This window comes from Eschscholzia californica, unplaced genomic scaffold, assembly GCF_041429995.1.
Source record: "Eschscholzia californica isolate CP2 unplaced genomic scaffold, dmEscCali1.0.p SCAF_2, whole genome shotgun sequence".
Taxonomy (NCBI): domain Eukaryota; kingdom Viridiplantae; phylum Streptophyta; class Magnoliopsida; order Ranunculales; family Papaveraceae; genus Eschscholzia; species Eschscholzia californica.
The window spans coordinates 17,601,124-17,624,648 of NW_028238309.1; the positions used below are offsets into that span (position 1 = coordinate 17,601,124).

Below are 23,525 nucleotides of genomic sequence, written 5' to 3' on the forward strand. Positions count from 1 at the left end.
ATCTACAAGCACTCCCACATTGCCACAGATTAGCCAATTTAGAAGCCCACTCAATGGCTCATTCGGTTCTTCCAACTCCCTAAATTGAGTGATCTTCTTTTTGTACTAAGATTTGTCTTAGTGTGTCTAATTCATTTGTAATCTCAATTGCCTTTTGGCCCTTCAATGAAGTTTGATTCCAGAAAAAAAAAATCAATCTTCTTGAAGGACCTTCACTAACACACCACCTCAGTGACACTCATAATTTTCATTTTCTCTTTCGCCGACCACCACGTTTTCATGTTCTCCTTCACCCACCACCACCATATCCATCTTCATCAGGCCCCCTTTTTAAATTTAGTACTATGAGTTGATCTAAACGAGTTAATGCATTAGGGAAAATTTTTTACAAGATTTAACAGTAATCAAAGACCAAAGGTAGATAAAAATCAAGATTTAGGGATCATTGACTTAGATTTTACTCAGTAATGAAAGGGAAGGAGGAATATACAGTTCAAACCCCATTTCTGCCCATACTTGCACTGCAATATGCATCATTTGTACACTTGCAATACTCAACCTCCTTAAAAAGACACTAAATGCATCATTTGTACACTTGCACTACCCAATATACCTCATTCACCTAATTTGACTATCATCAATCAAATTTGACATTTCCATTTTAAAAAGTATCCACTTACCTAATTTGACCATCATTTTGACATTTCCATCTTAAAAAGTATCCACTTATAAATTCTACAGATTCAACTCAGTTTTAATGATGTCAGAAAGTGGTTTTCCAAAAATCGTATTTTTGCACCTTCGGCTTAGTTGTTCTTCCTTGTCGTATATGACCAGATGGGGGAGTTACCTGCAAAAACACTTCAATGCTCAAGTCATTTCAGTGTTGCAGGCTAAACATAAATGAAAAATACAAGCTTAAGGACCAGATCCTTTTTCAATGCAAAATTGTGTCATTTATACAGGTTTTGCATGGTGGTGGTTAGTCAATGACTTAATGAAAGGCCATGTGGCAGAGCCGTTAATAGAATCTTTTTTATCAAGGCCATATGATCATATCTTCGAATATGACAAGCGGATATTCGACACCATTTGCCCTTCTACATAGTTATTGTTTATCTCAAGCAGAAGAGGGTTCAAAGTGACGAGCTTACTTCTGCAGACCCCCCGTTCCAAGGCCTAGGTTGTACTATTGATTTAGATCCACCTTTTTGTTGCCCTCTAAGTCAAGACAGAACTCAAGGTACCTAAGAGTCTGGTGTCAACTTTCTATTTTAGGGCTTAGGTAGCAGAGTTCTTTTGGTACACTTTTATGTTGATTCTATCAAAGTATACTCGTATTTGTTCAGGATTCTGAAACATGTCGCCCAAATCAATCGGTTGACTTCTTAATTTTTCAAGGGTAACCAATATCAAACTCAACAAGTTTTAAATTTCAACGAACTTATTTCAAAATCTGACATGTTTAAAACTCATAGTTAGGTGACCTTCATAACTTTTAACCTTGGCTACTTGAAATACCAAAGAACCCAAACAACTACTTATTTGTTTCCTAGCACAACGATTTTCTTCTTTCATTCTTGCTCATGGTCTTTCGAAATCTCCAACCCAATGAATCAACAATTTAGCTTTTCCTATTCCCAGCCTCCAAGATCTCATCTTAACATTATGTTAAACTATTGATTTACTCAAATCCTTCAAACCATTTCCACCCATACTTGGCAGTGAAAAAACTCCAACAAAATAAGGTTTCATTAATCGTTTTGGAGTTGGTCGCATATCACTATCATACATTATTGGTTCATCAAGAACATATTCTCCTCCATTTAATTATCGAAGTTGAATTAGAGAGAGATCAGTGAGAAATGCCGGGTGGTTTTTAGTGATATAAAAATAGAAAAATAGATAAATTGATAGATAGAGAGGTAGAAGAGAGGTGGAGAGAGATGGGGATAGAGAGGGAGATTGAGCTATTAGATGTACGAGAGATTTTAGATTGGGGTGATTTTATGATTGGGAGGATTCTACATGCCAACTACGTAAGGATCCCAAAAGGGGTATTTTGTTCATGCTTGTGGTTGCCATGCGAACCACTTAACTGACATTTGATAGAAAAACCAAGATTAAGAATAACACCATACAGAATTTCATTATTTTTGTAGTCCTAATATCGTTAAATATATATAGGTGAAGATCAATGGTGAGAAAGCATGATCAGTCATTCCTCTCTACTTTAGTCACTTTGAGGCGACGCTTTAAAGACTGCAGTTTATATATTGAACAGAGTACACACCAATTAAAGTAGTATAAAATCTGTTACCACTATAAAAAGTATAATCATGAGGAACGGTGTAAAACCGCCCGAAAAAGCCTCAAACCGTCCCAGATAGTCTATTGGGGACATATTTCACCCGACCCTATAAGTGGCGTCCCAAATAGTATTTGTAACAGATATAGGGACGAAACCCGTATGTCCCAATTAGGGGTTAGAAACGGGTCGGGATCGGGCACCCATAGGCACCTCTGGTCCGAGCTCGGGCATTTCGGGTAGCCTACGTCAAAGACCATTTGACTTAGCAGGGTAGACTCGAGTTGGGCAAAACTAGTATTCATTTATCCAAAACCCGACACGGATAGTAGCCAACCAGCAACGGGTAGAATAGGCTTGGGGTGGTCACCCCATAGTTGATTACAGTGGAATAGTAATTAAAACAAAGGGATTGTATTTGAAGAGAAGTATGCAAATATTCTTCCTACAATCACGACTAACAATAATCAAGTCTTTGTGCCTATCATTGTTCAACTCAAGAATAAAAGTACTGTACCAGATACAATCTTACATGTGATTATGTGAACCCCATAGTTGATGAGGAACCCTCCCCTATACAAACTAATGAAGCACATTTGGAAACGGGGGGGGGGGGTTTGATTACTACAGAGGTTCCGGATCTACTACAACACCCTCGAATTGAGAAGCCACTAAGGAGGTCCACTAGAGAAAAGGGGAAAGGTGGTTTCCGATGATTACATTGTCTATCTCAATTAACACGACACTACAAAAACGAAGACCATTTATGACGGAAAGGGTCCGTCGAAAATAAAGGTAAAGCCGTCGGAAAAGACTTCTTCCGACGAGGCAAGACCGTCGCAAAGTGGTCGGAAATAGTGGCGACGGAAAGAGTATTTCCGACGACAGATGTCGTCGAAAATAGATTCTTTTCCGACGAATAACTTAGAGAAAGTCGTCGGAAAACATTCTCGTAAATGTCAACCTGCCTCGGCTTATTCCCGACGGTTTGTTTTTGATAATCCGTCGGAAATAGTGGCAAACTATTCCCGACGGCTCCTATCCGTCGAAAATACTCAATTTTTTTTTTTTTTAAATTTAATTTTGGTTTCTTCCGCTGCTGCAGCAGCAGCAGCATTATCGATTACATAAACCTGCTGACAAAAATAACATAAACCGAACATTCACAAGAATAACAAATTAAAAGTATTGGATATTTCATTACTGAAGTCATATACATGAAAAGTAATGAAGTCGAAAACCAATAAAACTATTGGTTTCATACAAGCATATATACCGTAAAATAACAAAGTCGCTAAGTAATGTAAACGATAAAACCAACCGAGTCAAAATCGAGGTTGAGATTCAAAAATCCAATTGATATTCCATTCAACACCACAAAAGACTCGAGATATCATGGTAACTGCATTAACATACATACAAAATGAAGTTAGTAAGTGTGTTATGATTTGAAACTAGCAATTATGTGAAATTCGACCAAGGCAAACTAAATCCTTATATAAGTATCTTTAGTAAACCTGAACTAAACATGAGACTCTGAAATTCGACCAAGGCAAACTGAGTAGATATAGATGGTAAAACTGCTTTGCAGTATGCAGCAGATTCATCTTTAAGTGATGAAGAGGTTCTCATACTTTTAACAGACACAAATTATAAATAGTACAACTTAAAGGATTAAGAAAAGAAAAAAATTGTTGAAGTGTCTCTCCTAATAAAGTGAGAGCAGAACGCTTCACTTCAAAAAGCTTGGCTATGTGGATTTGGAATGTTCATCATCATCTATCTATTCACTTCACAAAGTTGTCCTAAACCCAGAGACTGCCCATAGGTGCATATACTTTGAAGTTTAAGAAATATGTTCGTCATCATCTATCTATTCATTGGAAATTTCATGGCTAAAATCCTTCCCATTGAAAATTTCATGGCTAAAATTCTGTTTTGGAAATGTCTCTTAATCCAGGACCATTTAATATGAAAGAACATGTCCTTATATCTATATTTGCTAATGCTGTTTTTTGCTTTCGGAAGTGGATCAGCTTATGCAGTTGGTATTGTTAAGATCCAAGAGAATAGAAGATAGAAAGATAACAACAGAAATGATCAAACTAAAAGACTAATAGAAACAAAAAGCCGGAGGTTGAATAAGTAGAAGAACTTACTGAAATTAGATCGGGATACTTCTTCCTGATCCGAGCTGCTTCTGCCTACCTCCTTTTTGAATAGTAGAAAAAATGACAATTTGAGACCAATAATAGCATGATTTATATGAACGCAAGATCATGAAGCAGATGACAAAAAAAGAGGGTCTTGTGAGTAGTTCTACATAAAGACAATGTACTTTTCTTGATGATATCTTTGGCTTTATCACCTTTTCATCTTCTTCCTCCTCTGGCTCAATCAGAAAAACACAACTAGAGGAGAAGAAGAAAGAAAAGGAGAAAAAGGAAAGATCGTTCATTCTTCCTAATTAGCTAAAATGAATGATTTATTCTCAAGTTCATTCAGGAAGTACACGGATTTACGACAACAAGTCGAACTCGATGACATAGAAGCAGGAAAAGAAACAGTAAATCTCGATAGATTTTTCGAAGATGTAGAAAATGATATGAGAGTTGTGGAAAAACTGTATAAGAAATTACAAGATGCAAATGAAGAAATCAAATCAGCTCATAATGGGAAAACAGTTAAGGAATTACGTTCGAGAATGGACTCTGATGTTTGTCAGGTTTTGAAACGAGTGAAAATCGTAAAAGCGAAGCTTGAAGCACTCAGACGATCTAATGAAGCACATTGAAGTCTTCCTGGTTTTGGACCAGGTTCTTGATTGTAGCTTACAAGACTTCTTACTTAGATGTTAAACATGTAAATGTGTGTAGATCGGGCCAAAGATATACAAGATAGCATTTTAAATCTACAATGACATGGTAATCCCAAAAGCAGCAAACAACTCACTGGTTTTTCAAATCTGGATGCATTAACAACTTTAGCTCTTGCCTGGCCTGGGTAACCTGCATATGAAAGTAGCAGTTATAGACTTATAGTAATGGTGTCATACTTGGCCTAGACTAGCCTACCCACTTAGAAAAACAAAAACAGAGGACCATATATTTCTAACTGCAAGTATTTGAGATGAAGTCAAGTAATAAAAGGATCCATGTCACATATCTATACTTCAAGTCTTCATATAAGAAAAGAGTTGATGAGAATAACATGATAAAATATGCAGTTATAGATTTATAGTACTGTAGTAACAACTTGATCTCAAAATACACAAGAGATTAAACATTTGAAACTAATGTATTCTAGCACTGTCATATTATAGTAACTTGTAATAAAGAGACATGTTATAGCATCACCACACAGTGTAAAGTTCTTTTTTAAATTTTTGAAATTTCTGTACAAGATATTCCACAAACTTATTTTCCTTCTACTACTGCTGCTTCTTAGGCACAACAGTGAACAGTCTAAGATAATGTTATAGGGCATACAAAACTCATCAAATCGGTTAATTCAGAACCACATGACATAAGTTTGTTCGTTGCACTTTATAGCATAAACTTGGAATATGTCTAGAGGTCTATAGAAGAAAGGTAGATTAGGCGAAACATTCTAAGATATTTATACTCCCACTTATTCCGACTTCTGAGAAGATAAATTGGTAAAAATTATACAATCACGAGTAATAAGAACCATCTTATGTCTATAAGATTCTCTATTGTTATCTCATAATGCAATGTCAGATGTCTTGTAGAATTCAAAAAAAAAATGTTAGATGTCTTGTGTTCGAAGTTGTTGAAAGTCTCATAATCGAACACTAGTCAGTCGACCAAGGACTAGCAGCTAGTTAAGAACTAGTCCCCATAGTCGGCATTGGTTGGCCATATATAGTCACAATATGAAATAAGAAAACTTTAATGAATATAGACATAATGAAACTAAAATATCATTTTACCCACACTTGTACCTTCACGAAGATGGATGAAGGATTAGATGCATCATGAAAGCTCGTATATGTTCATTTACTAGTTAATGATGGACAATCACAAAACCCGTAAAGAAGTTTCACTTAATCGAAAAACCAAAGATCGAAAGACAACCATAGTTGAAAAATTCGGAATTCTATCACGACTGAAACGGGTAGGTCTCGCTTTCCTGGTAACACCCAAGTAACAAGTCTATTTGGTTCTGATCCAAGCTTAGTTAGCTGAGCAACTCAATTCAGTAACTCAATCTAAAACAGTTCAAATGTAAGTCAACAAATTTCAACCAAAACACAGACAGTCAATCCATTTTCATGTTCGTTGAATCATCAGTTCATCTCTTTCTTTCTATCATTACGAAAAGATAAGCATCTTGAAAAGAAAACCTAAAAAACAGACAAGATTGGAACTAAAATACTATCTATCTATACAAACTACAAAGTAGTGTTGAAACACTCAAGGATTAAGTCAAAACAAAACTAATTGAAGTTAAAGGAGAAGGGGAATCGATTAAACCTAACGGGAGCTTAGAATTGAGAATTTGACCTGTGGAAATCGATTTCCTATTCACAGTAACTGATGGAATTCTCCTTTTGTTGAAACCTCATTGACCTAGCTCATACACAAATAGACCAGAAAAAATTGAGTTAGAAAATTCCTAATTAACAATCGATTATCTAATTTCTAGATAAACCTACATCATTCACAAATAGAGCCCTAAAAACCTAATAGAGTGAGAGAAAGATAGATAGAGAATCATTTACCTGCCAATTCTTCTGGGAGAGATGATGGAGAGCTTGAGAACTGCGAGAGATGGAGAACTGAGAGAGATGGAGAATGGAAAGAGATGGAGAACGGAGAGAGATGGAGAGGGAGAAAGCTGTGGAAAGAGTTCGAAAGTTTTTCTGAAAGAGCTGGAGAGAGAGAATGGATACGCGATTTTAGGGCAACTATTTTCGACGACCAAAGTCGACGAAAATAGTTTTCCCGGAAAAGATTTACGCGGAGAATTTTGGGCGCCAGAAATCATTTCCTATTCCGACGGAAAACACTTTTCCACCGTCATAATAGGTGCTTTTTTTCGAGGGCAAAGGAAGCCGTCGGGAAAAAGAAAAATTTCCAGCTAGCAACTTGCATAAATACGTCGTTTGAAAAGTAATTAACCGTCACAAATACTAACCATTTTCGACGGATGCCAAGTATTTCGTCGGAAACATCACTATTTCCAACGGATTCTAATAGATCCGTCGGAAAACTTTGACTATTACCGACCATTCTCCATCATCCGTCGGAAAAAGCCCGTCACAAATAAGCCCCATTTTTGTAGTGCGATGATAACTCGGGGTCGGAAAATGGGCCAACTTCTTATAGTGAAGTCAAAACCAACTCTAATTCTGACAAATGGACTAAGGCCATGAAAGAATAGTTAAAGTCTATGGACGACAATGACGTTTGAAATCTTGTCAAGCTACCTACAGGGGGGCAAGATTAATTGGATGTAAATGGATTTTCGAATACAAAAGGGACTCGAAAGGTAAAATTGAAAGATATAAAACACGTATAGTTTCTAAAGACGCCATTCAGAAGGAATGAGTAACCTTCAAATAAGCATTCTAGCTGGTCTTTACGAAAGATTCTCTAAGGATTATCATAACATTAATAACTCATTATGATTTATAGATACACCAAATGCACGTAAAAATAACATTTCTCGATGAAGACATTGAAAAAACAATAAACATGGTACAACCAAAAATTTTAAGTCTAATAAATCAGAAGAACTCGTATGTAAACTAAAGAAGTCCGTCTATGCCTTAAAGCTATCGTCGTTAATTGTACCAAAAATTTGATAAAGTCATTACCTCTTTTGGTTATAAGGAAAATATCATTAACCAGTGCATACATCTTAAGATTAGTGGGAGTAAATTCATTATACTGGTGTTGTATGTAAATGATATATATTGTGCTAGCAAATAGTGACGTAGGCTTGTTGCATTAGACTAAGACCTTTCTATCAAGCAAATTCAAAATGAAAGACCTTGGAAATTCTTCTTTTGTTTGGGTATCTAGATAAATCGAGATCGCTTTAAAGACACTTTTAATCTTTCCTAAAAGGCATATATCGATAAATTTCTGAACCGTTGTGACATGAAGAAATGTTTACCAGGAGATACGTCAATGACTAAGGGCGATAAGTTTAGTTTGCTCCAATGTCTTGAGTTGAATCTTGAGAATAAGGAAATAGGGACAATCACATACTCTGCAGTTGGAAGTCTCGTTTATGCACATGTATGTATACATCCAAATTTGGTGCTCGTTGTAAGAACGTTAGACATATATCTGAATAACCCGGGCCTAAGTCATTCGAAGGCCATCAAGCGGGTTATAAGATACTTGAAAAGGACGAAACATTACATACTCACCTTCTGGAAAATTGGTCACCTAAAGATCGTGAGTTACTCCTATTCGAATTTGCTGGATTTTTTTGATAGTAAGAAATCAACATTAGGATTACATTTACATTATGGCAAGAGAGGTTATTTCTTAGAAAAAAATTTGTATCTAAGTTGGAAGTAATCGATAACATCAAATGACCAATGAGGATTTATTGTGACCATAAGCAGCTGAGTTGTATTCAAAAAACGACAAAAACTCTTCGAAGTCCAAATACACTGACATCAAGTACCTTGCGAGAAAGATAGTGTTTAAACTCGTTTAGTATCCACTGAACACATTAACATAAACTCCAACATAGTTGCCCTCTCACAAAAGGTCCATCACCTAAAATGTTCCATATTGGTGTTTTAAGACCCCTTGATATTATCAATTAGTGGGACTTTGTCATCATATTTTGTTGGATGCTTCAATTTACGCCCATTGGACAAGGATATCTTTTGTATTGTTCTTATATAACTTCCTTTTTAATGAACTTATGTATTCTCTCAATACTTTAAACATAATTATATCGACTTTCCATCGAAGATATAATTAAGCGAAAGTTGGATTCAACAAAACTAGGCATAACCCGTGCCTCCGGCACAGAAGCTCTCGTCGAGTATTTACGTATTTGAAACAAAAATTCTGACAAAAATATATCATCTCTTATGAAGGAGCCACATGGTATAGTAACAAGAAAATATAGTCAAAATTGTTAGACACTCACAAAACTTGTTATCTATTGTGGCTTGTCGTGTCTCTCAGTTTAGCGACTAAGAATATTGGAGACGCATCAAAACAAGTCACTTAAGGTTTATGCTGGTTTTCTTGTTCTCTTGTATTTTCCACGGTGAATGACCTCGATTTGCAAATGTACTCGATTAGTAGATCTCCTTTTATCATTATTTGTTTTTTTTTAATAGAAACAAACCAAACTAAACATTTGATAATCTAATTTCGAAAACAAACTATTGATTGCGAACAAATGAAATATACCCAAACCAAAACAGTACCTAAAGGTAAGCGGGAAATAAAATAATATAGTTATGATAAGTTTGATCTAATATGCAAGTTAATTTGGAATTCATGATATCATTTAGGAGCTTTGAATTATATATAATCAATTACAGTTTGTTAGAAACTTTATCACACATTAATTTATACTCTAGAAGACACCAACAAATTACACTTGACGTGTCTTTACATCCACATCAAGAATTAGACACATGCCTTTCAACAAAAAAAAAAAGAATTGGAGGCAACCTTGACAATGAGTGCACACCAACAACTTGGATAATATATATATATATATATATATGCAGAAAAATAGTTTGAAGAGATAATCAAACTGCTCATCCTTAAATGAAGAGGGATATGTGCGCATTGGTATTACTTTACAGTTGGCATGACGCCAACCATGATTCTTTAATAATCCTGGACAATAAAATACACAAACATAATTATAAACGATGTACATTTATATAGGGAGAGAGAGAGAGAGTCTGAGGTTGAAATTTCAAGTTTATCAAAGGAAAAAAAATGAAGAACCGATACCATAAATTGTATTATCAATCCCTTTATGATTGTTCGTTGGTATATCAATTCCAGAAAACAAGAAACTGTATATAAAGCTTACTAAAAAAATTGAAGTGAACATACCCGTTTGGAATATCTAAACGAAGATTTTGAAAGATATAATTCGCAAAAGTGAAAATCAGAAATCTAAGAATCAAAGTGGGAAAAATTCAAATCACTAAAAAGAAATTTAATTTTGCAGTAAGGTATTCAAATGACGAAATAGACAGGAGCACCAATGATACTCTTTTTGAAGTAATTTTTAACTTTCAAGTTTACAAAAATGTGTATTGGAACTTAAATAAGATCTAGTGTGAAATCTACGAAATTGAATTAGCTTATGAACTTCTAATTCTCACCAATTTCAGAAATAAAATACCCAAATTAAATTTCGTTTTTTGCATTGAAAAGGAAAAACCTTTTTAACTTTTAGAACATTTTTTTTTGTTGAACTTTTTTAAATTTAGAGCATGATCAAAGAAATTGATCATAAATTTTTGTACCATTGAAAGGAAAAAAAGCTGTAAAGAGACAAATTGAAGAGAAAGAACACGAAGAGTTTTGGCATAAGTGTATTTTCTCTATATTGCTTTTGCATGCGGTTGTTAAGAATACATTAGAGTAATTAGGGGTAAAAATTGAATGATTAACATCTACCAAAAGTAATGAAAATTAAATTTAAAGTCTATATCCAGGTGGCAATTTTTCTCTTTTTTGATCCTAGTCATCTTGTCCTAGTCACAACCAATGTATCTTGTTATATAGACTAGGCATTACCCGTGCCTCCGGCACGGACGCTTCTGTTGAACACTTTACTTGTTATAAAGTGGTGGACCTTCCTTCATCAAAATGAGTGATATTTAATTTGCATCGATGATCTTTCTGTTATCACAATTATTGCATCTTCTCTGACTGACATAAATCAAAGCAAAAAAATTAGGAGAAGATCTTCAAAAACAAATTATAAAAAACAAACAAATTAGTTTTTCTCAAAAATTAGAAATAGTTACGGTAATTATAGATTTCAAAAAATAAAAAGTTCTACACAACGTGTAACAAATCATGGTCAGATACTCTTCATCAGCTTCTCCGACTTTCTCTCTTCAACTTCGTTTAATATTTGTTGATTGTAATCGGCAAAGAAGTTATAGTATATTTGAAGAACATAAAGTTGATAAAAAAAAAGGATATGATTAAGTTGGTTTTTTGTTGGGGGGCGAAAGAAGGAGCCATAAAAATGTAAGCATAATTTGTTTTTTTTTTTTTTTTTGTTGAACTATAAGCATAATTTGTTAGCATTATGTTCTAGGTGGCTTCTTCGTTGAGTTGGCAATGTGAATGAACGGTAAGTGGTAACCATGTAGCCCTATTCTTATTGACCCAAAAACAACATATCCATATTATAAAAAATCCTAGAAGAGTTGTACAATTGCGAAATTACTGCCTTGCAAATTCGAATTTAACTAATATATACACTTCAACAAAAACTAATATATACACAAATATAGGTTCTCCATTACCTTAGGAAAACAAACAAACTTCTACATTTCTTAATTCCCATGAATTTGTATACATTGATTTTTTTTCTTTGTTTTATCATCTCTATATAAGTGTTTTTTCATGTTACCCTAGGACAAAAACTAACACTGAACTCACAAAGAGTTGAGGTTGAAAGCGTTCAAAATAAGCAAAGCTCGTTCTTGATTGGCTACAGAAGAAAACTTCATACGATGTCTCCTGAACAATATAATTGTCTTCCCTATTCTTGTCTCTTGGTTCTAAATATCTATCATCCTCCAACAGTCTCTTCATAAAATCCACCAAATTATTAAATAAGAAACACGGTAACATAACAATGAGTGAAAGAATGAAAAAAGGTAGTAATTCATTGTAGTTGATCTGCTAATCTAAAGTGTCGTTAGGTTGTCGGACTCCAAAATCTAAACCTATAGAGAGTAATAAAGATGCTTCGATTGCGGCTAAAGCTAATACAAATGCTTTAACCACCACATTCTCCTGCAAAAATGAGAGTGAAACAAAATAGATTACTCGACAAGAGACGAATTAGACATATGGATTTTATTTTATAACAAATAGGTATAACCCGTGCCTCCGGCACAGATACTTCAATACTTAAAAAAAGAAAAAAGAGAACTGGGGCTAAGACTTCTTAGTACTTGAAGATATAACAATCGATCTTAATATAAATAAATCGAAGTAAATCACTGTCAACATATAAGTGTCCACTAACTACGTACCGATTGTATGACTGGATATATATAATATTATATTATTTATATAAATATATACATGTATATATGTGAGGAATCTGATATCAGGCAAGAGTGAGCAAAGAAAAAGAACAACAAAAATCGTCTTATGGATAAAAAAATTCTTTCAAAACCACTCCCATTACATTGTCACTAAACCTTAAACAATCGTGCCAATTGAGGAGCATTCACCGCAACAAACTGTTTTAAGGAACACAAGATACAGAAAATGCAAAATACAAGAACTATAAATGCATAAAATCACCTCGAAATCTTAACTGCAACTCGTCTTCAATCCATGAAATTTGAAGTTAATGATCATTTACCTATTAGAAGAACCCTTTGTTGCATTCATAACCTTATCACCATGGCATTCAACAATAATCTTCTCATTTCTAAAAGGGTCCTTTCTTGCTCTAGTAGTGAAGAGGTATTGTTATTTGATTCACTCTTCTTAGTGGAAATATATCAACATCTTAATGTGTAACACCCCTATTTTCTATATATACCACATTAGGTGGAAATAACCAAACTCTAGGTCAATTTGGGGTTGGGCCTAATATGAAGAGTAAGTTAGTGTGGGCTTGAGCATCATAAAATAGAAGTGGGTTAGAAAGAAAAACTAGGGTTGCTTGAGCTAATTATATAAAAAAGGGGTCTAGAGCTCTTTTTGTAGATCTAGAACAAAACTTAGAGAGAGAAAGAGAAATGGTATTCTTTGGAGAAGATTGTGATGAATAAGTTGAAGAAATCTATGTATTGTTTATGTTATGGTTAGTATATCTTCTTAATCTTCAACAAGCCACTCTTAGTGAATGAAGATTGGATAAAGAAGAAAAGAGGTAAAGATGGAGTTCTCTAGAGAGAGAAAGAGGCATGATTGTGGTCTTGATGTCATCTAAGGCAAAAGAGGTAGATTTCTTATCTCCTAATTCTTTTGTAGGCTTTTTCAATTGATTCCATGATAGGTTTAGTATTGTTAATCACATAAAGTTCTATAAAGAATGATTGAATGATTTAGATATTAGTTCCATCTTGAATTCCATAAAATATCTATATAGGACAATGTTTTGATCTAACTTCAAAATTAGATCTGGATTTATTGGTAACGAATCTCGGTGTTTATCTTATATGGTTGGAAAGGTCTGTTTGTCTACTTTCTAGAGGTTGAAACGGTGAGTTAATTGGAGTTCCGAGCGAGGAGTTACAATAGTTTTCGTACGAGGTGTCAGAGCAGTCCCTACTGTATTTCTGTCTAGATTAAAAGTAAATCTGGTATTGATTGATAATGAATCTTGGTGTGTATCTTATATGGTTGGAAAGGTATGTTTGTCTACTTTCTATTGGTTCAAACGGTGAGTTAATTGGAGTTCCGAGCGAGGAGTTATAGTAGTTTTCGTATGAGGTGTCACAGCAGTCCCTACTGTATTTTGGTCTAGATTAAAATTAGATCTGGATTTATTGGTACCGAATCTAGGTGTCTAGCTTATATGGTTGGAAAGGTTTGTTTGTCTACTTTCTAGTGGTTCAAACGGTGAGTTAATTGAAGTTCCGAGTGAGGAGTTATAATAGTTTTTTGTACTAGGTGTCGATACAATCTCCTATGAGCGAATTGATTGAGATAATTCACATGGTTTCTATTCTTTAAGCAATGTATTTCCTAGGTATATGGTACCTTATATTGGTGAGTCTATATTTGTTAACTATTATTGTTATTTGTTTGTTTGAGGTTGTGATCCACGTGGGGATCTATTATGAGCATCATCCATTTTGACTTGCCATGTGTTGTTGGCTTGAATGGTTTGGTGAACTTGTTTGTAATTCTTTATTAGTGTCAATGTTTGTGGTGTGATGCTATTATGATTGTATGATGCTATTATGTGTGTGATGCGATGGATGTGATGGAGGGTTGAATGAGTTTATGTGGTTGGTTCGACCCTCTCTACCGGAAGTGATGTAGGTATGGAGCGTATGGGGTCGGCGCTAACACAATGGATGACCTTGTGGGCCACACTCTCATTCGACTTATGTTTGTTGTATGATGCTATGATGTGATGGAGGGTTGAAGGAGTTTATGTGGTTGGTTCGACCCTCTCTACCGGAGGTGATGTAGGTATGGAGCGTATGGGGTCGGCGCTAACACAATGGATGACCTTGTGGGCCACACTCTCATTCGACTTATGTTTGTTGTATGATGCTATTATGTGTGTGATGTGATGGAGGGTTGTATGAGTTTATGTGGTTGGTACGACCCTCTCTACCGGAGGCGATGTAGGTATGGAGCGTATGGGGTCGGCGCTAACACAATGGATGACCTTGTGGACCACACTCTCATTCAACTTATGTTTGTTGTATGATGCTATTATGTGTGTGATGATGGAGTTGATGGAGGGTTGTATGAGTTTATGTGGTTGGTTCGACCCTCTCTACCGGATGTGATCGAGGTATGGAGCGTATGGGGTCGGCGCTAACACAATGGATGACCTTGTGGACCACACTCTCATACAACTTGGACACCAACTTGTCATATCATTCGACGAGAGTTGGATGATTGTGTCTTTTGGCATAATGTTTTGTCGACTTAATTGTCAAGTTAGGGTTCTATAATGGTCTATCTTGGTGAATAGTGTGATCTTTTTATATTTATTGAAAAAGAGAAAGATTATTATCCCGAGAGTTAATATTGGATTAGAATACGAGGACGTTGAAAGCCTAATAACCAAGAACATAAATTACTAATTTCTACATGCGTGGGGTAAATCTCGTTCTATTATGTTAGTTGTCACGTTAAATTTCAGATAACGCCAATAATGAATATGAATGAAATACTTCCTTGATTGGGGATTGAGCTTGCCTACCCGAGACTTAGGTTTGAGGAAATCTACTGCAGTTGGGTTTTAACCCAGCTATTTCATTTTTCAGGTATTGATTGTGCACTCATGGTAGGCGTCGCTCGTGGATCCAGTTTGAAGGTCTCAAATCTTCGATTTCAAGGCGACTTGAGATTTGGGATTTGGGGCGCCACATAATGCCTTAGCACACCAACTGGACACCATCACTAACAGTATACCTGTAAAGAAGATACCGTTTCAGCTGCTTTCATCTAGTGCATCGACAAGTTGTTACTTCACGCTTTGTAAATGTTGTAATCAATAAAATAAGTAGATGAACAACATTACCTTGGAGACCTAGTCAAGGTAGATGGACCAGGAAAAAGAAATACCAAGGAAGGGGTGGCGATTCTTGGTGCAAGTACTTTCTGTTTTGGTGTTTAGCTGAGATCTCTGTTTGTGAAGCTCTCTTTTTCACCTCGGCAGGTTGTATCGACGTTCATATTTCTTCTAACATCTGACAAAAATATTGAAATAGGTAAATTACTCAACTACTGGATGCTATGGAAAAAAGTAGAGTCAGAATTTTTCTTAGGCAACAGAAAAAACGCATGATTGCTCAAATAAAAGTGATCTTCACATATATGTAGCGGAAACACCTTATGTAATATGGAAGTAGTAACATTTAGTAAAGGTCTAAGTAGCCAGACATGTTCTTTCTTCAAAAGAGTGGGTTGTAGAGTTTCAAAAGATTTCTCCTTGGATTCGATTGATCATCGAATTTTCGCAATGCTATTTCATGGTCTGAAACTGATGTTAGTTAGATTACAAGGTGGTCAAGGATCCTTTCAAATGAAAACAAGAAATCAATTTTCATAAGAATTTCTATAGCTTTGAGAATGTAGGAATTATGTCCGTCTATAGGATCATGTTTTCAGGGTATAAAAGGTTTGGCAAAAGTTAGTATCCAGCATAAAAAAAAAGTGTGATATTAGATAAGTAATGCAATATAAAATCATGTAAACCTAATCTAAATTCTAAACTAATTGTGAACTCAAAATATACTTAACAAAGATATGGACGAACTTAATTCCTACAATCTCAATGTTGTGAAATTCAAAGGCTACTTTTGTACAAGCAGTACATACAACTGAAAGACAAACATTTATTTCAACATTTGAATAAATAAATTGACGATGAAAGAAACATAAATACTCACTTCTTCCTCTTTATGGAAGTCATCTAAATCAGAGCTCTCACTTGCTTAATGTCGGATTACCTCAAACACACTTTTGGGAAGAGAAACAGTGAAATTAGCTTATTTTCAACAACTGCAGAAAAGAAGACAATGGTATGAGCAATTTACACCAAATTTCTCCATTATATATTATCATCCTCTACTCCGTTTACCAATGCCATACAATCTCGGACCAAAATTAACTTTGAGAGAGAAAACAATTAATGGTGAACGAACACATGGGAAAGAAGAAGAAAAAGATAAAAGGAAGAGAAACAAATACTATCTAGGTTTCCCGCGTTTGTGAGTCGAAATCCAGAGTAGATATTTTCAAATGAAATCCAGAGAAATGAGTTACTGACAAAATCCAAATAAGTGAAGAAACCACAAAAATTTGATATTTGCGATTATCAGTTGGAATAAAAAAAATTAATGAAGATGAATTATACATGTATTAGTCACCCTCTTTGTTGGTACTAATTGGGGCCAAAGGTGGAACCTGAACACCACTAAGGCAGTAACACCAATGCAATTTCATTGACCATAATCACATTAGGTGGGAAGAGGTTCTCATATGCAAAAAGGACAGCCCTCTAGTAAAGAGAATTTCTTATATAATCCAATCAAAAGTGATGACATTCAATGAGGATTTTAGAGAACTGAAATAACTTGCTTTTAATGAAATAGAAGTATAGGCTTCTGTTTTGTTTACAGGATGACCAAACCTAAAAATGATGAAAAACAAGAAATATAATGATTAAATTTTCACATACTCTCTTTAATTGTAACAAACATAACTCAGAAAATAAACACGATCAGAGAATCACAAAAATCTTACAGATTAAAATACAACTACTGTACAAGAAAATAGGGTTAGGGCTTTCCTTTAATGAACTTACCTCAACAAAGAAAATGAAGAGAAAGAAATGTTTTGATGAAAGAAGAAGAAGATGAATAGAAAGGGACGTTTGAATAAAAAAAAAATACCCCTTTCAGAGAATTGGACCATCTTTCTGGAAGAAGTGATGAGAGGGAATGTTAAAGAGAGGAAGAGAAATGGTTTTGTAACGCCCTCCTACTTGAAGATTGGGATTTGAACGGTCATTTGTAGTTGAAGAAATTGGATGTATCATGAATGTATTTTGACCTAGGTGGCAATTTTTACTCTTTTTTTGTCCTAGTCAGCTTGTCCTGGTCACAACCAACCTGATTTGTTATATAGATAGTAGGGTGAATTAAAAATAATCAGCACGATACACATAATTTCCATGTTGTAATTTACACTTGATCCATGTTGTTTATTACATTGATATTGTGATCATTGAAGTCTAGTCACGCCAAATGTAAGGAATGCTTTCGTCCTTGTTGATGTGTAGTTAACAAACCACATTGTCTTGTGATATTTCAATTTTTTAAATAGCATCTTGCGCACCGAAGTTTCAAATTATACAATTCCCGAACCATATGTAAATTAATATAAATTTGGTGGGACATAGAGCATAATCTTAAATTATGATGAAACAAAACCCTTGGAGACATTATGATGGTGATCTGTTGCCTATGAACAAATCAGAACGAAACAGACTCAGAAAACAAAGTCTGAAACCCACAGGTTTTACATGTCACCACGACAAAAACCAACCCAGATTCAGATCAAGAGGCAACAAGTCTAACGCGATTCTGCCCCTCACAAATATCACAAACTATGTGACAGTGCAAAAATATTAATAACATTTATTGAAGTCTAACATGGGTTTATAGACTTCCAAGGATCCTAAAAAATGCACAATTCATTATCATGCCTATCGTCACCATTTCAAGTTAATAGGCCCTGATTCCCTTGTATAACCAAACAATACAATGGAAACAAGCTAATTTCTACATAAATCCACACAATAAAAAGCTCGGATCAAAACTCAAACACTTTCAAACCCTTCTTACTCTATTTTAAAAAGCTAGAACATCTATCAATTATTAACAAAGTCTAGTTCAGACGCTCCTAATGGAAACACTGTTTACATTTCATACAAGAAAATGCAATAACTCCCAATTTATAAAATATTGGATCCTGAAAGGATTCGTCATCAAAACTAATTTCTGAATCCAAACCTCTCCAAAGCTGTAATCCAACCTTACTGGTTCCATCACCCAATTAAGTAAGGTAATAACGGAAATAATTCACCTACGTAAATTTTGTACACAAGTTTAAAAGTTGAATATAACTTAAAGGGAAGATGAATTTATCTGGCTCGATTTTCACCATCTTCAGAGATGTTGAACAAGAATTGCGGCAGAGATGCAATTCGAGGAAGATGAAGTAACAGATCCCCAAATGAGTCTTTCCTCGACATACCCGACTTGCAGGGGGAATCATTTGAGTTCTCTTCTGATCCCGGAAAAAATTGGATTGTTTTATTGTCGACTGATGATTCAGCCTTTGACTGAATGTGTTTTTCTACTTCATTTTCATCTTCAACATTGAGCTGGGAGTTTTGAACTGTGGTTGAATCCTTTTGAAGAAGACAGCAGAGAGAATTGACTCTTGACATGACACATTGCTCATCAGAAGCAGATGCATTTTGAGTATCACTGAGTAGGTATTGAGTGATCTCATCAAGCATGTCCTTGTTCTGTGAATCATTTGAGAAAAGTGGGTTGCCAGAAGTCATTTGCTCAGATATGCAATTCCCAATGTGGCTTACTATGTCGCTCATCGACATTGATGGACGAATTCCAGGAACTTTTAATTGATTCAAATGGCCAAGTAACCCTCTTGATTCTGCTTCGTTGTTCCCATTTTCTTCAATTGAATGACCACCCATCACTAGAAAGAGGAAAAGAGATAAAATTTAAGGCATAATTTCACAATATAACAAAGAACCAGTTCAGTTACAATCCTCCACAATCCTAACATGTTTCAGAAGTCTCATGTATATATATATACAAGGTACTTTTGAGCAAGTGAGGGCCCATGCAAACTTGTAGCCGAAAAGAAAAAAAAATGGTCTCCTACAGCGAAACTAGTTCACAGCATATGTTACCAGAAACTCTACTCCACCTTGGATACTGCACACCAGAATCCCGTATCGATTGTGGGGTACATTGGTGATCCAACACTCAGAACGGGAATATCGAAGTTTTGAACCTTTATTAACCTAATATTTATTCTGTAAGGAATCTACATGATTAACTAGTTGGGTAATTACAAATGTATTAACCAGGTGGTGAGCATGACCTGTGTCCTCTAACGGCATATTATTAAGATGAGAAAATTAATAAAAAGTCAGATAGCAAGGTCTCCTAAATTTTCAGTTGACTAAGCTGGAACACTTCTCCAACACTTCAACGTAAACTAAGAGATACAAAGTGCTGTAGTGCTCCCACCAATCTGACCCCCTGGATGACTGTCTGAATTATGACAGCATTTCATAGAGATATTTTTGTGCCCATACACAGACAACATAGGCATAGGACGGTAATCGAGGCGGTTAATAGATGCCTGTAAACCAACTCTTTCCCAATCATTATAACCAAAATGGACTTGCTAGGTTCATTAATGTACCTGAGCTGGGGGATAGAGTTTCCATGGATGAAAGTTCTTGTGATTTTCCAACTGGATCCTGGAAATCACTCTTCGAGGAAGACGACTGAGCACCAGATGGCGATTGTACATCTCTTAAACCAGATAGGTTGTTACTTTTAGGTTGACCGAAGCCAAGACATTTGGATCCTCCAGGACTATCGAAAATAGAACCTTTTGGTTCAAAGTACGGAGATTCTAAGTCCACTTTTGGCTGTTGACTCAGCCAGTTCAGACGCGGATCACACTTGATAAGCTTTTCAAAATGCTTGCTTAGCAGCCCTGGTGGGCACTCTAGGAAATGTCGCCTACAAAAAAATTTGAAGATTCTGTCAAACGGGAGATGGACAATAGCTAAAACGAAACAAAACAAATCGCTTGCACCATTCACAAAGTGCAATTTCATACATGGACAGAAAATATCAAATCCTAATTTCTATTTCGACAATCAATTAAATTGCCTAATAAACAAAAGTAAGATAACTTTTGTATTTAGCATATAAACGACAAAATTTTGGAACATCCAACGGTAAAAATAGCTTGCTATTAAATGACAAGTTCTTTTCTCCGACATCTTCTACTGGAGTCATGTACATCTTGATTTCTCAATGCGCACCTATTGAATCTTTTCACTGAAACTTGATTGCCAATTGTAACTTATGTCGTATTGTACGAAGTAAGTGTACACCTTACTTGTATAAACATAAGGTTGTTACTCACAAAATAAAGCCAGGGATACACTTTGTTACCGACAAAGCCAAGTAGTTGGGAGGATGGCTTAAGCTCGTTTTATATGTATATATATATATAATATAATATAAGAATATTATTATTATAAATATAGATGCTTATAACCAGCAACATCTGTAAATAACCATCAGAAAAAATAGAAAACAGCATGACCACTTGACCAGGAAGTAGAAAAGCAGTAAAGACAGGTAAGCACAAGAGGAACTTATAGTACAAATATTTTTTATCAGAGCCGCTGAGAAGCATATGTATTATCATAACGTTTATTTGTTTTTTTTATAACAATCGAGATAGAAATTGATTCAGTCAACGGTCTGTAGAATGCCAAGTGGGTCCTATCTCCCCCTCATTTTTCTTATGGTTCAGTCATTACAATAGGGATGAGTGTTCTAGACGATTCATCGACCCTTGACTTGTCGGTTCAGCCTGGAACCGGCTCAGCCTATCCCAAGCCTGAGCTGATTCAAGAGTAACTCATCATGCCGAGCCTGACTGCATTATTACGAAGGAAGAAAACTGAAGAGCCAAAAGAAAATACAAAAGACAAGAAATAAGTGTTGCAGAGAAGCACACATGAGACACCAAGAGATTACTCATCAATCCCTAAGTTGCAACTAAAAGCCATTTAAGACTTCTTAACGAAATACAGGAGCCACGCCTAAGTCCCTAATATCTGGGAGTAGCTGTCTATCATGAGCTTTAGGCATTTCAAACCACAAGACATACGGGTACTTGAATGATCAAAAGGTTAAAAAGCAGAAGCAAGTTTATTATGTTTACCTGTGAACACTGGCCTGTCCTCCGGTAAAATCTGAAGTAGCTTGCCATAAGGTGTGTTTCCTAGGCTGAGGATTAGTTTCTTTGAAGAAAAGAGGTTGCCTGTCCAGCTATACAATAAAAATCATTAGGGCTGCTTGAAGAACCAACTGGAAAACAAATCCTCATATTACATGAACACAAACTTACCACTATATCCAAGGTCCCAGGACCGCTCTCAGTGCAGTTTGCTTTCAGATCAATGATATCTGACCACTGGATTTCCATCTTGCTTTTAAGACCACCATCAAGAACTTCCCAGACTAGTTTATGCTTTGCATAGTAACATTTTGCCACCAAATCCCCTTCGTTTCTTGAAACACACTATTACCCATAATAGACCATAGTTAATTGCAACTTTTAAACCATAACTGAAATTTGCGCCCACCTCTTAAAATTGGATAAAAAAAAAGTGAAGTTCATAAGAGTTAAGACTACCTCCCAAGTTCCGATTTTAAGAAGTGAAGCTGGGAAGTTGGAAGCTTTCAGCTTGTCATTACTGCCAGTGGCAAGGGCACCCTTGACAACCTTTTTACCTTCAAGACTTTCGGCTTGTGGACGACCTAGTTTAGATGCATTGCCCCCTTGGGAGAGCCTCATTTGAATCAAATCAAGTAACGAAGGGCTCTTCCTGAGCTGCAATCCCAATGGACTAGGCTCATCCAGAGGATTGTATTGTGAAGGTTGAATTAAAGAACTGCTAGTTTCACTGCTCCATTTCTGTATAACAAAAAACCAATCAAATGTAAAAAAAAAAAAAAAAAAAATCTTGATTAGATCATAAATGACTCAAAAATGTTCATTTCAACAAGAGAATAGTTCAAACAAAAAACCCGAATCTGCATTCGATAGGTAATACCGTAATAAGTAACCTATGGGCTTGAAGCCGAAACAAAATCAGAGAGAACTATTATAAGATATACATATAATATATACATATAATATAAACACATTGATATCTAAGAAACATACAACAGATCAGAGCTGGATAGAGTAAATCCATTACTACCATAAACAACAAAAAAACCCTAATGTAATTTACTTCTCCAGAGGCATAAATGGAGGCTACCCCATTTCTTTAGAACCCTAAATTGAACATTGAGGGTGAGAGAGAGAGAGAGAGAGAGTAGAAATTACTACTAGATCAGTGTGCTACTACCATAAACAAAAAGTAGATATCAAAGATTAATATGAAACGAAATCAAACCTGTTGAAAACGCGGACCAAATTTAGATCTCTTATGAAGAGGACCATATTCTTCCTCCAATGAATCTTCAATCTCTAATTTCGCCCGCAAATTATTCCGACATGATGTGTCAGATTCAGATCGTTGATTTCCCGAATTCATCAACTGAACCATCAAACTTCAAATATTCTTATAATCAACCTCAGATTTTTGTTTACCCTTAATACAAAAATGGAACTCTAAAAACCTAATTGAAACCCTAACAAACTCCCAATTAGAATTAAGAAGATATAATAATAATAGTAATTGAGATCTACTGATAAAGTAAAATCAAACCTAACTCTATTGATCGATCATTTAAAGATTCCAAAACACATCAAAATGAAAACCCTAGATACTTTCTTTCCAGGTGGGAGTGGAGGAAAAGACGAATAAGAATTGTCATGCGAAGGAAAGAGTAGCCCCAGTGAAAACGAGCTTCGACGGCACGTAAGCTACTTTTAACACGTGCTCTTTGAAACTCTTGTACGTGTAACAAAATTCCACCTCAGATGTC

At 35.4% G+C, this 23,525-nt stretch overlaps 1 protein-coding gene, 2 long non-coding RNA genes and 1 pseudogene across 4 annotated transcripts; 1 reads left to right on the forward strand and 3 right to left on the reverse strand.

Annotated features, from left to right (window-relative positions):
• Nucleotides 1-4,784: 4,784 nt before the first annotated feature.
• Nucleotides 4,785-5,102, forward strand: LOC147556612 (syntaxin-124 pseudogene; annotated as a pseudogene).
• Nucleotides 5,103-5,186: 84 nt separating this feature from the next.
• LOC147556613 (uncharacterized) lies at nt 5,187-7,199 on the reverse strand. Its single transcript, XR_015235003.1, has 3 exons — nt 7,053-7,199; nt 6,835-6,900; nt 5,187-5,316 (listed from the first exon to the last, which is right to left on the reverse strand). It is a non-coding gene; the product is annotated as an uncharacterized LOC147556613 (long non-coding RNA).
• An 8,396-nt stretch (nt 7,200-15,595) lies between these two features.
• Nucleotides 15,596-17,719, reverse strand: LOC147556614 (uncharacterized). Of its 2 annotated transcripts, none has more exons than XR_015233486.1 (4): nt 17,537-17,719; nt 16,620-16,731; nt 15,749-15,917; nt 15,596-15,639 (listed from the first exon to the last, which is right to left on the reverse strand). It is a non-coding gene; the product is annotated as an uncharacterized LOC147556614 (long non-coding RNA). The 2 variants fall into 2 exon arrangements; XR_015233487.1 differs by having other exon boundaries at nt 15,596-15,672.
• An 842-nt stretch (nt 17,720-18,561) lies between these two features.
• LOC147556615 (uncharacterized) lies at nt 18,562-23,525 on the reverse strand. Its single transcript, XM_086657521.1, has 6 exons — nt 22,991-23,525; nt 22,222-22,503; nt 21,934-22,107; nt 21,748-21,854; nt 20,200-20,525; nt 18,562-19,461 (listed from the first exon to the last, which is right to left on the reverse strand). The coding sequence occupies exons 1-6, from the start codon at nt 23,141-23,143 to the stop codon at nt 18,878-18,880; spliced, it is 1,626 nt and encodes a 541-aa protein (XP_086513647.1). The 5' UTR covers nt 23,144-23,525; the 3' UTR covers nt 18,562-18,877.

Coding starts and splice junctions, on each gene's coding strand:
- LOC147556615 (XM_086657521.1), bottom strand. CDS start 23,143: ATGGTTCAGTTGATGAATTCGGGAAATCAACGATCTGAATCTGACACA. Junction 21,855..21,933: donor CTGGGACCTTGGATATAGTG/GTAAGTTTGTGT, acceptor TTTATTGTATAG/CTGGACAGGCAACCTCTTTT. Junction 19,462..20,199: donor AACTCTATCCCCCAGCTCAG/GTACATTAATGA, acceptor TCCTCTTTCTAG/TGATGGGTGGTCATTCAATT.